The sequence below is a fragment of the Cebus imitator genome, unplaced genomic scaffold (genome assembly GCF_001604975.1).
Source record: "Cebus imitator isolate Cc_AM_T3 unplaced genomic scaffold, Cebus_imitator-1.0 Scaffold94, whole genome shotgun sequence".
Lineage (NCBI taxonomy): Eukaryota > Metazoa > Chordata > Mammalia > Primates > Cebidae > Cebus > Cebus imitator.
The window spans coordinates 6,264,834-6,279,247 of NW_016107409.1; the positions used below are offsets into that span (position 1 = coordinate 6,264,834).

General features: G+C 34.1%; 1 protein-coding gene across 6 annotated transcripts in view; it reads left to right on the top strand.

The window, feature by feature from the left end:
* Nucleotides 1–14,414, top strand: part of TSC22D1 (TSC22 domain family member 1) — a 144,746-nt gene that overhangs the window by 28,865 nt on the left and 101,467 nt on the right. Inside the window, exons 2-3 of one of the 6 annotated variants that reach the window (XR_001827405.2) lie at nt 4,556–4,725; nt 5,604–7,367. The exons of 1 other annotated variant lie outside the window; for it this stretch is intronic. Coding sequence is in view for 2 of the 5 variants with exons in the window: in XM_037741129.1 (XP_037597057.1) it covers nt 4,569–4,803 (235 nt within the window). In the remaining 3 variants the exon portion in view is untranslated. Of the gene's footprint in view, nt 1–3,385; nt 3,545–4,555; nt 7,368–14,414 lie in introns of those variants that run through there. 4 more of the 6 variants (XR_005201462.1, XR_005201463.1, XM_037741130.1 and 1 more) reach the window with 4 other exon arrangements.

Below are 14,414 nucleotides of genomic sequence, written 5' to 3' on the forward strand. Positions count from 1 at the left end.
CCGCCTCGGCCTCCCAAAGTGCTGGGATTACAGGCGTGAGCCACCGCGCCCGGCTGTTTTCTTACTACTTTTAAATATCCGAAAAAGAATATTAGAAATCTGTAACCGTTTTTAGGATTTGGCTAACATTTGTATCATCTCAGGATAATATCTTTGAAATTTCTGCTAACTATACTAAAAACTTAATCCTTAGAAGTTGATGACCCCAAAAAAATGGATCTATGAAAGTTACACTTTTTTTTTTTTTCCTTTGAGACCGCAGAGTCTTGCTCTGTTGCCCAGGCTGGAGTGCAGCTGCTCAATCTCAGCTCACTGCAAACTTTGCCTCCCAGGCTCAAGTGATTCTCCTGCTTCAGCCTCCTGAGTAGCTGGGAGTACAGGCGAGCGTCACCATGCCCAGCTAATTTTTTGTATTTTTAGTAGAGACAGGATTTCACCATGTTGACCAGGCTGGCCTTGAACTCCTGACCTAAGGTGTTTGGCCCACCTCAGCATCACAAAGTGTTGATCGTGGGCGTGAGCCACCGTGCCCAGCCTAAAGTTAACTTTTGACAAATTTTTTGTTTTCTTTAGGATTAGAAAGTTGAACTTTTTAGTGTCTACTTTAGATATCAGCCACTTGACAAAATTCTCCTTTGTTTCTTTATCAGTGGACTTCATTTATTTGTAAAGTGTTTACTGAGTTACCTATTCAGTGTGCCAAGCACACTTTTCTAGGGGTTGGAGATAAAAGACACTACTTCTGCTAAGGATGTTCTTTACTTTTCTGAATCTTATTGTCAGCTGGGACTGTTCTGGACACTTAGAGGAATTTGTGAAAAATTTGTTTTTTTAATAGAAGTGCCTTCGAACCAGTGTGAATGAGTGATAATAGGTAAAGAATAAAAAGATGCTTCCCCAGTGCATGTAGAATGTTCAGGTTAATGAATAATTGATAAATTTATAATCCATTAAGTTCAACTTTAGATCAGTCAGTTGTAGCATGTGTGAGTAGAAATCAGTCTTTGTAGAAATGTAGTACCTTCTATTTCATAGCTTAAATGGGTGTAGCCTTCCCTTATGCTTAGATATTAGAAATGCTTAAAGCTAATAAGCTGGCCGGGCGCGGTGGCTCACGCCTGTAATCCCAGCACTTTGGGAGGCCGAGGCGGGTGGATCATGAAGTCAAGAGATCGAGACCATCCTGGTCAACATGGTGAAACCCCGTCTCTACTGAAAATACAAAAAATCAGCTGGGCCTGGTGGCGCGTGCCTGTAATCCCAGCTACTCAGGAGGTTGAGGCAGGAGAATTGCCTGAACCCAGGAGGCGGAGGTTGCGGTGAGCCGAGATCCCCCAAAAGAAAAAAAAAAAAAAAAAAAAAAAAAAAACTCAATCAAAAAAAAAAAAAAAAAAAAACTAATAAGCTGTATATACTTATTTATAATTTAATATTGAGAACAAATACTGCAAATAGTGAATTTGATGTACTTCTCATAAAATTTTTGCAGTGGTATTTGTGTATAAAGTACTGTTTCTGTTTTGAATATACATGGATTTTTAGTAAGAATCTTTAAAAATTTTGTTATCTACAGAAAATGTTAAAATGATTTCATTGATGTACTGGTAGGTTAATAGACGTATTACAGCCATTTGCTGTAGCAGCACAGCATTGCTGATTTTGTTAGCTTTGGTTTGAAATCTTTTCTTTAGCTGTTGAAATGTAAGTCTAGCAGTGGAATAAATATTTCCCTCTCTTAAAATATCACATAGAAGAATGTTGTCCATTAAAATAAAATTAGGTAAGGGCTTCCTGTATCATTTGTAGGAGGTTCCATCAATAATATTCTCACAAAGGCTGCTCTTGTTAAAATAATGACCTCATTTTGAAAGCATCTTTACATTTTTTAATATAAATTATACATTATCAAATTCATTGTCTTCATAAATTATTAACTCTTAAAGCAGGAAAGATACTAGCTCTCCACAGTGATTTCAAAATAATTTCTACTTGGAGAAATCTGTGTATTCGTTTTGAGTATGGCTGTTGAATTAGAATGTTTTGGTACTTCAGGCAAAACAAAGAAGTTACATTCTGAAAGTGTTCTGACTTGGGAAAGGTTGGTAAAGATGCACTTTCTCCAGCCAACTCTCATATTTAACTTGCTATGTAACGTAACCTAAGGATATTTGGTTTTCTTAATCTAAGTTTGTTGTTCTTTTAATCTATATTATACTCTGGTGTGTGTTAAAGATTTGGATGCATTTAATGTAAAGTTCCTGCTGAAGGAGAAATTACCTTGATCAGTATTTAATCTGAGCAAGATCTGGTTTCTTGGGAGTTGTTTTTCATTTTCAAAGTGAAGTAGGCCTGTAAACTTAAAAATTACCAGGTGTATTTCCTATTTCAAAGTATACCTCTTCCTTTTTGCCTGTATTTTCACTCAGCTATATGTTATTACTGATTAGGATTCAAGAACTGAAGGAAAATTACTGGAAAGTTAACTATTGGAAACTACTGGAAAGGAAGCTATAGGAAATTTGGAAAACCATATCTTATTTATAATTTCTGAATAGGTTTTTAACTATTTTAAAGTAGTTTACTTAGATTTCATTAATTTAGAAATCTTAGATAATTTTCATGGTTGATATTGAGCTGTTACTATATATGAAAAAGAATAATTTGTCAAGGAAATTGATTAGAAAAGACTAGAGGATGATTGTTTAATAAATAATTTTTAAAGCACTTTTGTAGCACCTGTTTGTGCCATATAGGTACAGTGAAAATGTATGTAGATAGCGCCAATGTACTGATTTTAAGCCTTTTTCATCTGTTAAACAGCCACCCCTTAACAACTCCAGCTGTGGAATGCTTTGTTTAATCTACTTGGGTTTTTTAGACTCTTGAAACAACTTAATTAGATTGCATTTATTGAGATATTCGGTATTCAGATCCTTTTTCTAATTTGTGCTCCTTTTTATCATCCCTCATATACCTCCTTATTGTGATCATACTGTAAAATACTTTTTAAAGTCTACTGATCTAAAAATACAGTCTTTTAAACACTAAAAGGCTTTAGGACTTAAAATCTATTGGAAACTTGAATTGAAAAAATAGCTGCCACTTAGGTGCATAAAGTTATTTATTTGGTACCTCTTGTTAGATGGGAGTTTCACCTTCTTTCCAATTTCCTTTTTCTTTTCTTTCATTTAATATTTGGAAATTGCAGATTTGTTGGTTAAATTCGTAGGTTTTCTTTACTTAGACCAAACTGTCTTCATTTTTCATTTGTACAGAATTGGATATGTCCTTGTGCAGAAGGGTTAGCTCATTCTTTTCATCTTTAAGCTTTTAAAAATATTTAGTCTAAATGTTGGTAGGTAATGGAATAACCATTCCTTTTCAGCTTTTGGTACATTTCCAAACTGGCTGGCAAAGCCAGAAGGAAGTAAAGGCATTAAAAACACTAACTTTGGTTGGTTGCTACGTTCTTAGTGCTGAGACTATAACCTTTGTTGGTTGATTGATAGAGAACAAGACAACACAACCCTCGTTCCACCAACAGGTAAGGAACCCTTGTGATAACCAGTTGGTATGAGAGGGAGATTACTTGATAGCATTTTATAAAAACTTTATCCCAAAATATAACATGTCCCAGAAATAGGATAATGTGACTGACTGTATTCCATAGAACAAGGATACACAGCACCTTTATATTTAGAATAAGATCTGAAATTTAATAGGGTTGTATTACTCTGTACCACAAAGCATAATTGATCTGTTTTCCAAAGGCAACACTGTTAAAATTTATCCTGCAGCCCCTGTAACTTTAAATATGTATCTGCCTATCTTCTCTTTTCAGCTTTTCCTTGATCAGATGCTATGTGCTTTGAACTTCCTTCTCTTATTTACCTTACTCCTATAATAAAGCTAACTATTTTCTAGTATCTTTGTCATCATCTGTAATTTGGGTATATCTTACTGCTTTAAATAGCCATTAATAATTATTCCTGGTCCTTCTTGACCCAAAAGAAAATGATTATGCATTTTAAAAATGATTTTGAGTCTGTATTACCTATATCCACTATTCTGCCTTCCCAGTTTTAAAGCTGAGTGCTTGAAGAATAAATCTTTTCAGCAATAGTAGTCATAAACTTTGATTAAAATATAGGCTTAGCTTTGTATTACTATAATATGGGCCTGTAGTGTGATTATTTCTTTAAGTTAATGAAGACTTGAACACAGAGAAGAAATTCAGCTTCTTAGACTTTCCCAAAGTTTAGTAGTATTCCTGTTAATATGCTTGATTTTTTTTTTTTGATTTGCTCTTCCACTCAAAAGTTGAGCAGTTTATCACAGAATATGTTATGGCTTAAACCAGTACAGGTCCCTTCTTAATAGTTACTGAGGAATTAATCATTTTTGGTGACAGACTTCTAAAATTCAAATTAAGAAGGCACTAAAGAAAGTATGCCCAAAGGTAGCTCCTTTTTATCCTGAGGATAAGCCATTACAAACTCAAATGACCAGAGAATGTAATTTCTTAATAAGAATTTTTTCTTAAATCTATATTCAGCTCTCTATTTCAGTGCTTCTCTCCTACCAGAGGTGAAAGGAGTGATCCTAGAACCACAGATACAGCCAAGACCACGGAGAGCTTTTGACGTCAGGGGTCCACTTTCTCCACTGAACCCTTGGAGACAGAATATCCAGCTTCTGGAGAGAGTGGGAAAGGATAATAAACAAGTGGGTGCTTTCCATTATTTACTTGGGTTAATTTATAGATTGGAGTGTCCTTCCATTGCCCATTTAATTCTATGGTAAACTCCTTGGGTTCATATAAGAACCAGGTGGGACTGCAGTCTCTTTGTTTTTCTCAGAATGCCAACTAGTGCTTATTCAAAAATGAGACCCAAAATTTAATTTTCTCTCCAGATAATTAAAGCAGTGGATGATTTGGGGCACATGATTTGATGAATGCCTATGTAGTCCACAAGAATTTTAAAAAAGGAATATCTACCCATTTTGGCCTTTATGGTGTTAGTGGACTTCTAAGTGCTCTTTTATATTCCAGTAATTTAAAAGGTTCTGTATGTCATCTTTGGGCAAACTGGACATTTGAAATCTAATTTATACAGCCAGATGTCTAGTTATTATCTTACCCTGTTAGTGAGAACTTTTTGGTCTTTTTCCTACCTCAAATGTTAGGACTTCATATTAGATCTTTTAAAAGATGCATTGATAGTATTATTACGGTTTTACTGTCAAATCTAGGCTTCATTCTTGAATAAAAGATAAATATGAATGGATGTAAGTTTGAGGATACAACATCCCTGAAAGCTATGTTTAATATACTCAAAAGTAGTTTTCTAGCCCCTAGGAATAAATATTTGTGGTAAAAAGAGCCCTTTCCTAGATTTCCCCTATGGCATTAAGATGGTTTTCTTTTAGTTTCTTTGATGCCAAGGGTAGGATTTGATTCCAGGAAGTTCTTATCACCTACGATGGGTAGAATGTGAACTTGTTACCTTTGACAAGTTTTCATTTTTCCTTGGTGGATTCCTTCTGTGACTCCAGGTATCTTGATAATGGGAGACTGGTTTATTTGTTCTTTAATTGCCCAGATTTCTTTCAACTGGTAAAACATCATACTTCTTCAGCAAAAGGAATTCTTCTAGCAGAGCCTTCATGGATGATATCTGTCACACATGCCAGCACCTGCAGTTTGGAAGGCAATGGTGAATGGATCCATCAATATGTCTAGAAGACACAAGGATGAGCCAGCCACCTGATCTTGTCATTTATAAACTTTTAAGAATTACTCTGGTTTACTTTTGATCTGAAAATGGAAAGGCTCACATAATGAAATAATCTTTTCAGATTGGAATTTTGCATGGCCATGAAAATATTTCTTTCTATTCAGAAGACTGAAATAGAGGAAGCTTGAGAGACTCTTTTCTTTTAAAAGCAGCTCTCTGTATCTGTTTCATTTAAAAGATTTGCGGGATTGAAAATCACCTCAATGAAGTAGGCAGACATTTTTTTAAGTAGCAGAGGAATTCCAGAAAACTTAATGAGATGATTTTTTTGTTGCCTGACACTGAAAGTAACTAGTAAATAAAGGGTGAACTTCTTAATTATTCAAAAACCACTTTTAATATTAGGATATACCCTTTTAGCTCATCTTTCCGGGTCTTGAGCCTTATTGTAATTGTTGAATCAAAAAAGTTTCTAGTAGAAGAGACATCTTTTGGGATGGAAGTAGCTTGATCTGTCCTCTAAAGCAGTAATACATACCTGTTAAACTTGAGGTATTTTTCCACACTGAAAACATACTGAAGTTTGAATGATACTGTCACAAAACAGTAGTTTACAGAGCAGAGGCACTTAGAATAAGCCTGTATGTGTGAATGAGTAAGTGTTAAAAAATAGTTATTTATCCAGGCTATCAACTAGTTGGTTGAAATAGTTATCAGAATGTTTCTGTTTCTCCTTTTCTTTGGTATCTATTAACTGGTCAGTCAAAAGCTATTAAAGAAAATTTTTAAAGTCACCTAATGCTGCCAGTTTGTTAAATTTGGCACACATTTTAAGAATAGAAATTTTAGAGTTATTATGGAGGCAACTGAAATGTTTTAGGGAATCTCAAAAGCTTTAGAAGCCACATGTGCTGAAGTATAACCTGCACTTTAGTCTTTCTTGGCTATCTGTATTTTTTTTTCTCATTAATTATAAATAAGTTTTTGTAAGTATAGTACTTAAAAGTAAGTTTAAAAAATCAATTTGAATTAAAATTTCCCCAGAGAGCTTTGAATTCCCATAAATAATTACAGCTTTTTACTCCTGATTTGTTTTTAGTAAACGTTAATAAGACAGTTGGTTTATAAACACATATAAATTCAAAAAACAACTGTCTATCTAGGAAGAACTGAAGGAACTAAAAAATTTGCTTGGAAATTGTTAGTTGAATTCTTTGAACCACAGTACAAACCAGTTTGTGGCCTGTGAGATTATAAGCTTTTTGTTTCAGCTTTGAAGGTGAAAAGTGATTTAATCTCTTAATCTCGTGCTTTTGATTGAATTTTAGCTTTGTTCCTTAAAGTATGCAAAAAGAAATGTAAGTGCATTTCTAGTCACCTCATGCCACTACAAGCTATTTATTTAAAAGTGAAACTTTTTGTATATTGTGAACTGATTTGTTTATTTAAACTTTTATTTTGGTGAATTTACCTTTGAGTTCCTTTATATTTCGTGTCACAAAATGAAGTCCTATATTTTTCAGTGTTTATTTTATGAATATTAATATAAGCTATTTTTTTCTAGAATGACTAATTGTGTAATATCTGTATTATGTGATCATTTGAAAACTAATAAATATTTTCTCCATGAAAAAAATGCACTTACTGATAATGGCTTATTTCTGTTTCAGGAGTAGAAAGTGAAAACTGCAACAGTATTTTTAAGTGTATTTTTATTTTATGTGTCTTTAAGTATTTCTGAATATACTACCTTTCTGTATGTTGTTACAGTTTTTTTTTTTCTTTTTTTCCAGAAAAAAATTTTTTGAACTGTTAAAATAAAATAATTCTTCATGGGGGGTCACCAGTGAATGTATAGAGTAGGTGATCTGTTTTGTATTTTTTTTTTGTATTTTCCTGATTAGCGTCATCTTACCTTTGTTTCCAGAATTGGATTTTTTTAGGTGCAATTTTTGTACATCACTTTTGCAAACTATTAAAATTCTCTTGAGTTGATAACTGTAAATATCAAGAGTAATTTGGTCAAATCTTTTCATACTAGAGTGCTCAAAATATAACCACTTATAGAATAGCATCCGAAAACAGTTCCTTTACCCAGAAGAACATAATTTGAAAATAATGGCTGTTTAGAGAACTATGCAATTCATAAGAACTGTTGAAAAATGTTTTGTATTTTACTGTTTTAGTATCATAACTTGCATAAATAACAGTAGGAGAAATCTTGACCTCATAGTCTCTTGTTTTTAAGTCTTATCAAGACAGCATGGAAAAGGGTAATATTTAGCTTTAATGACTTGTTTTAATGATTCTTGTTTTTATAGCTATATAATTTTTTTTTTTTTTTTTTAAGATGGGGTTTCACCATGATGGCCAGGCTGGTCTTGAACTTCTGACCTCAGGTGATCCACCCACCTCAGCCTTCCAAAGTGCTAGGATTACAGGCGTGGCAACCGCGCCTGGCTTATAGCTACATAATTTTACTTGATTGAAGCCACAATAATTACCTTTTCTATGCAGGATATACTTCGAAGCAAGAGGATTTCCTTTCGAATTTGAGGAAAAGTTATTAAAGAAGTGGACCCCAGAATTAAAAATAACATTAAGATGGGGTCCTAGGCAAGAAATAAAAATTGAATTAGTTGACAGTTGATGGATTAAAATGTAATAATTTGGCTCCCCAAGGAAATTATACTCTGGAAAAAATCAAATTTCTAAAAGGCAGTTATGATTTAGAATAGCTACTGTATTGGGGGTAGGGAAAAGGAAGTTAACATTCTTGGCTTTATTAACCTGGTAAGTTTGGAAACAAAGATTCTGTGGACAAAATTTTGTTTTTAGAATTAAAGCTATTAAAAGGTTTACTGACATAGTATATTTTAATGAAAGGCTGTATTTTATTTGAATATAAAAAAAAATCTATAAGCTTTCCTATATGTGTAGAAAAGGTAGGGTGGGCATGGGAGTTAAAATACATCCTGCATTGGAAACCTGAAAAGTATTGCAAAGATAATGATGACGTGATGTTTTAAAAATTAAAACATAGACTCTTCTCTACATCATCAGTAACCTTCAAAATAAAAATATTACAGAATGTTGAATTTGGCTTACCATTGTGTTTTCAAGGTATAAGAACATAGGATTATGGTTTAGCCATCACTGACTAGATTAACTGTAGTATAAAAATCTGTTTGGATTGTTCCTTAGTAAGGAAACAAAGGTGGGTTTTTGTTTGGTTGGTTGGTTGGTTTTTTTCTTGGTAGCTTCTGTTTTAAAAAAAAGTAAACATGACAAGCAGTGTGCAAAGTACTGACTTCATAGCTTATCGTAAATTTGTACACAGATCTTTTTTTTCTTTTTCGTATTTTCTTGGCTATATTGAACTAGTTGGACAAATGTCAGTGCTTAGATGTCCTAAGCAACTTTTAATTTTTAACCAGATATTTTTTAAAGGGAAACTTTAAAAAGATTTCATAGTAATTTAGTCCTAAAATGTGAAAGATTTGTTTCAAAATTAAGCACTTAGGTACTCTGGAGTGTTTGTTCCACTAATATTTACATCTAAGGTAATTAGAGTACTGCAGTAAAAATGTTAGTGAACTTTGAAGTATTCATCGGAGTTTTCGGGAATTATGATCAAAGGGATCTCTGCTCAAGAGGTAAGGTATGGCATAGGTAGAAAAATATTCAAAATGTGTTTAATGTTTGAATGATGATGTAAACTATAATAGGTATCCTTGGATTTTCAGACAGATGTAGAATTAGGAAAATTTTCTTAAAACTCTCAGAGAAGAGAAATTGTTTATCCATAAATTTGTTTTTGTGTGGCTTTGGAGTGCATTCAGAAACATGTCCACAGACATTGTATATATAGCCTCCAATATTCCAATGCATCTTCTACCCCTGGTCTCTTAGTATTTATGATTCATACTTAATTTCTCAAGCCTAAACACTATAAAAATATTGTACTTTCAATGGTAAGTTGAGTACATATTTCATAAAATTATTGCCTGGAATATTTTTGGCAAAATTTTTGCAGTTTTTGGCGAAGCAAAAGGAAAGTCCAATCTCCTTTTGCCTGCTTTTATTAAGTAAGACCTAGAACTTAGAAAACAGTTGCTTGACTTAGTAATTTTTATTTTGGTTTGAGAAATTAAGGAATTCTATAAACATTAACACTCTAACTCAGGGGAGTCTTATTCTACAGATTAAGAAACAATATTGTTGCCTGGTATGTAAAGTAATTGGTAAGAGAAAGTGATATACTACGATTCTCTAGGGAATCTTAAGTAGGTTCAAGGAGTTAAGTGTTAATACAATAATCCTATCTAGAAACACAGGAAAATGCAATATTGAATATGGACAAGATAGGAAAGTAGGACTTTTCCCCTTTGAATTGCTAGTGTAATATACTCAATAGAAGGTAATATTGAAAAACAGAATAATCCTTCATCATGTTTTTGAGTTCTTTTTATAAGAACTGCTAGGAGACATTTTCAGCTTTTTTTTTTTTTTTTTTTTTTTTTTTTTGAAGAGACAAGGTCTCTCAGTGTCACCTAGGCTGGAGTGCAGTAGTGCCATTGTAGTTCACTGCAGACTGGAACTCTTAGCCTTAAGTGATCCTCTCACCTCAGCCTTCTCTGCTACAGGCATGCACTGCCACATCTGCCTAATTTTTTTTTTTCCTTGAGACGGGGTCTTACTCTGTCACCCAGGGTGGAGTGCAGTGGCTTGATCATGGCTCACTGCAGCCTCAACCTCCCCAGGTTCAGGTGATCCTCCTACCTCAGCCTCTCAAGCAGTTAGGACTATAGGTATGCACCCACGTTCTCAGCTAATTTTTGTTATGTTTTTACAGAGATCAAGCTTTACCGTGTTTTCTAGGCTGAGAAGTGATCCTCCCTCCTCAGTCTCCTAAAATGTTGAAATTACAGGCATGAGCTGCTGAGCCTGGTCTGGCTTTCCTTAAAATAATTTGTTATTTATTCTACCTTACCTTTTGATGTAGAAAAAGTGATAATGTTGATGTGAATCAACATGCCACCATTATCTTTGCTAAGTTTTTTTGTGATAGAACTTAGTATTTCATAGCTGATTCCAAGTACCTTCAGGATACTCTTAGTTAAGAAGTAGATTCAGAATTTGCTCCCATGCCTTTAAAAAAATTTTTTTTTTTAATTTGAGATGGAGTCTCATTCTCACCTAAGCTGGAGTGCAGTGGTACAATCTCGGCTCACTGCAACCTCTGCTTCCTGGATTCAAGTGATTCTCCTGTCACAGACTCCTGAGTTAGCTGGGATTACAGGTGTGGACCACCACACCTGGCTACTTTTTGTATTTTTAATAGAGATGGGGGTTTCACCATGTTGGCCAGGCTGGTCTTGAACTCCTGACCTCAAGTGATCCACCCACCTCAGCCATCCAAAGTACTGGGATTACAGGCGTGAACCACTGTTCTCGGCCTGCTCCCATGCCATTTTTGCTTGAAAAGTACTTTAGAAATTATCTAGCTTAGCACACTTAACTTACATACAAAATAATTGGTATCCAGAAATTCCACATACATTTCTAATACTACACTATTTTTAAACAAATTGTAGTACTCGGGCCTCTTCACTACTAGATGTACCACTTCTTGCTTCTGCTTGTTAATCCTAGTTTGGGGCAACAGCAAGTCTGATCCCTTTCAAATTTGACAGTCTTCAAAATAGCTATTAATTTCCTAACAATTCCAAGCCCAAGTTTTCTATATATTAAGTATCCCCATATTCTTACCCCTTATTCATGTACCATGCTTTTGAGATCCTTAAAAATTTTGTAGATCTCCGAACATACTTCAGCGTCTGTCAGTGTGTGACATCAAACCAGCACATTACAGATGTACTCTGCCTGGCCTATTATAACACATGACCTTAGGTTATGTTTGGCGTGGAATACTCATACCACTTTGTCCTTAAATATTTATCCAGTAAAGTACTTGATAATGTGCATGTTGAGATTCTCCTAGGCAAATAAATTATGGTGACATGAAAAAGTATTTTGTTTCTAAAAATTAGGTTAGTAGTCTGTATATGTATGTGTATTTTGCATAGCTTATGAAAGAAATTGACTCAATGTTATAGCCACAAACTTGGGAAATCATAGATACAAAAGTAAACCTCCTTTTAAGTTATTTTCGGTTTGCTTTCTTAATTCTGACTTAACTATAAATTCTATATTAAATTACTTGTGTAAATATAAAATGTTAGTTTTCAGGTTGTACTTACTAATATAAGGGTAATGAAGCTTGTTGGAGACAATTGTCATGTGACTGGCATTGAGAAGAAAATTAACTTGTGTTTAGTAACATAATTAAAGTTAGTGGAAAAGTGTGGGAAATATACCAAATGGCAGAAGATGGTGAAGAATTAGTCCTGGAAGTTTGAGAATATGGCCTACATTCTAATTCAGATGCAGTCTTGTGTTGCACATTGAAGTACAGTGCAAACATTCTGTTATAGCAACATTATTTTAGTGTAACGGTGCTTTTAATTACCATTTAAAATACTTATCTTTCCTCCCCCAAATCTTGAACTCCTGGAAGACATGAAGTGTTCCGTTTATTTAATGGCTGCTTGTACATCTAAGGGTATAGGTATCCCATTTGAGAAACACTGGTTGAGTTAGGATATATTTTGTCTTACCTGAGTTAGAAAGAATTTGGGGGAAAATAAGAAAAGAACAAACATTTACATACCTACTCAGTGTACCTTTGCTAGGTGCTTTACATGTATTTACCTAATTTAGTTGTGAGAAAGTGGTAATTTTTTTCATTTTACACATAAAAATGTTGAAGGTTAGAGGTTTCAAGAACTGGCCAAGGACACCAGTAAGCAATGAAGATGGCATTCAAAGGCAGATCTGTTGATCTATTACACCATTGATCATGGATTTGCATATTCTCAGGAGAATTTCATATAGAACCTACCTCAGTGTCTGAGTTAAAGGGCTATTAGTATTTTAAAAGACTTTTTAAAAAGAGCAGTTTTACATTTATGGAATAATTGACCAGTAAGTGTAGAGAGTTCCCATTTACCACCTCCTCCCTCCCACAGTTTCCCGTTACAGTCTTGTGTTAGTGTGTTACATTTGTTACAATTGGTGAACCAGTATTGATAAATTATTAAAGTCCATAGTTTACATAGGGGCTCATGCTTTGTGGTATGAAGTTCTATGGATTCTGTCAAGTATGTGTTATATATTCACCATTAGCATCATACAGAATAACTGACCTAGAAATGCCCTTTACTCCCTTATTTGTGTGACTGCTGGATCATATGGTAAGTCTGTGCTTAGCTTTGCAATACAGAGACTGCCAACTGTCTTCCAAAGTGGCTCTACCATTTTGCATTACCATCAGGAATGAATGTGATTTCTGTTGCTCCACATTCTCAATTGCATTTGATGTCATTTGATTGTAGACACTCTAATAGGTGTGTAGTGGTGTCTCATTGTTTTAATTTGCAATTCCCTAATGATATATGATGTTGAACATCTTCTCACACACTTAACTTTCCACTCAATTTGCTGAGTGTCTGCTTAAATCATTTGCCCATTTTAAAAATCAGTTTTTCTTTTTTCATCATTGAGTTTTAAGAGTTCTTGGTATATTTTGGATACCATCCCTTTATCAGGTGGTTGGTAAATGTTTTCTCCCAATCTGTGGCTTGTCTTTTCATTCTCTTAATATTATCTTTTGCAGAGTAAAAATTTTAATAAAGTCTGCCTTTACTGGGTCATGATTTTTGTGGTGTATCTAAAAATTCAAGGCCGCCTAGACTTTCCCATGTTTTACATTCTACAGAGTTTTTGTTTTTTTCTTTTTGTTTTTTTTTTGTTTGTGGTTTACATTTAGATCTATGACCTGTTTTGAGTTAGTGTTTGTAATAAAGGGGTGAGATTTGTGTTTACATTGATTTTTGGGGGGATGAGGGGACATGTGATGTCCAGTTGTTCCAGCACCATTCGTTAAAGAAAAGGTTGGTTGAGTATGTGTGGTTCTATATCTGGGCTCTCTATTCCATTTCACTGGTCTTGTCTTTTGTCAATATCATACTGTATTGAATACTGAAGCTTTTTAGTAAGTCTTGGAAGTCTGGAGAGTATGAATCCTCTGACTTGGTTCTTTGGTATTGTGTTGGCCGTTCTGGACCTTTTGCTTTTCCCTATACCCGTGAAGCCAGGATTTTGACTGGGATTGCACTGAATCTAAAGATAAGGTTGGGAAGAATTGACATCTTAGCATTATTGAGTATTCCTATCTATAAATATGAAATATCTCCATTTTTTTCAGATGTTTGATTTTTCACTAGCATGTTTTAGCTTTTTCTTATATAGACCTTATATGAGATCCTATTTTGTTAGTTTTATACCAAAGTGTTTACTTTCTTGGTGTTAAATGGTGTTGTGTTTTAAATTTCAAATTCCAGTTGTTCATTGCTGGTGTATGGGAAAGCAATTGACTTTTGTACATTAACCTTACATCCTTCAACCTTGCTGTAGTTGTTAGCTGCAGGATTTTTTCCCTTGATTCCTAGGGATTTTCAGCATACGCAAATGTCTCATCTGCAAACAAGTTTTATTTGTTCCTTTTCAATCTGCGTGACTTTCAATCTCTTTGCTTATTGCACTAGCTAGAAC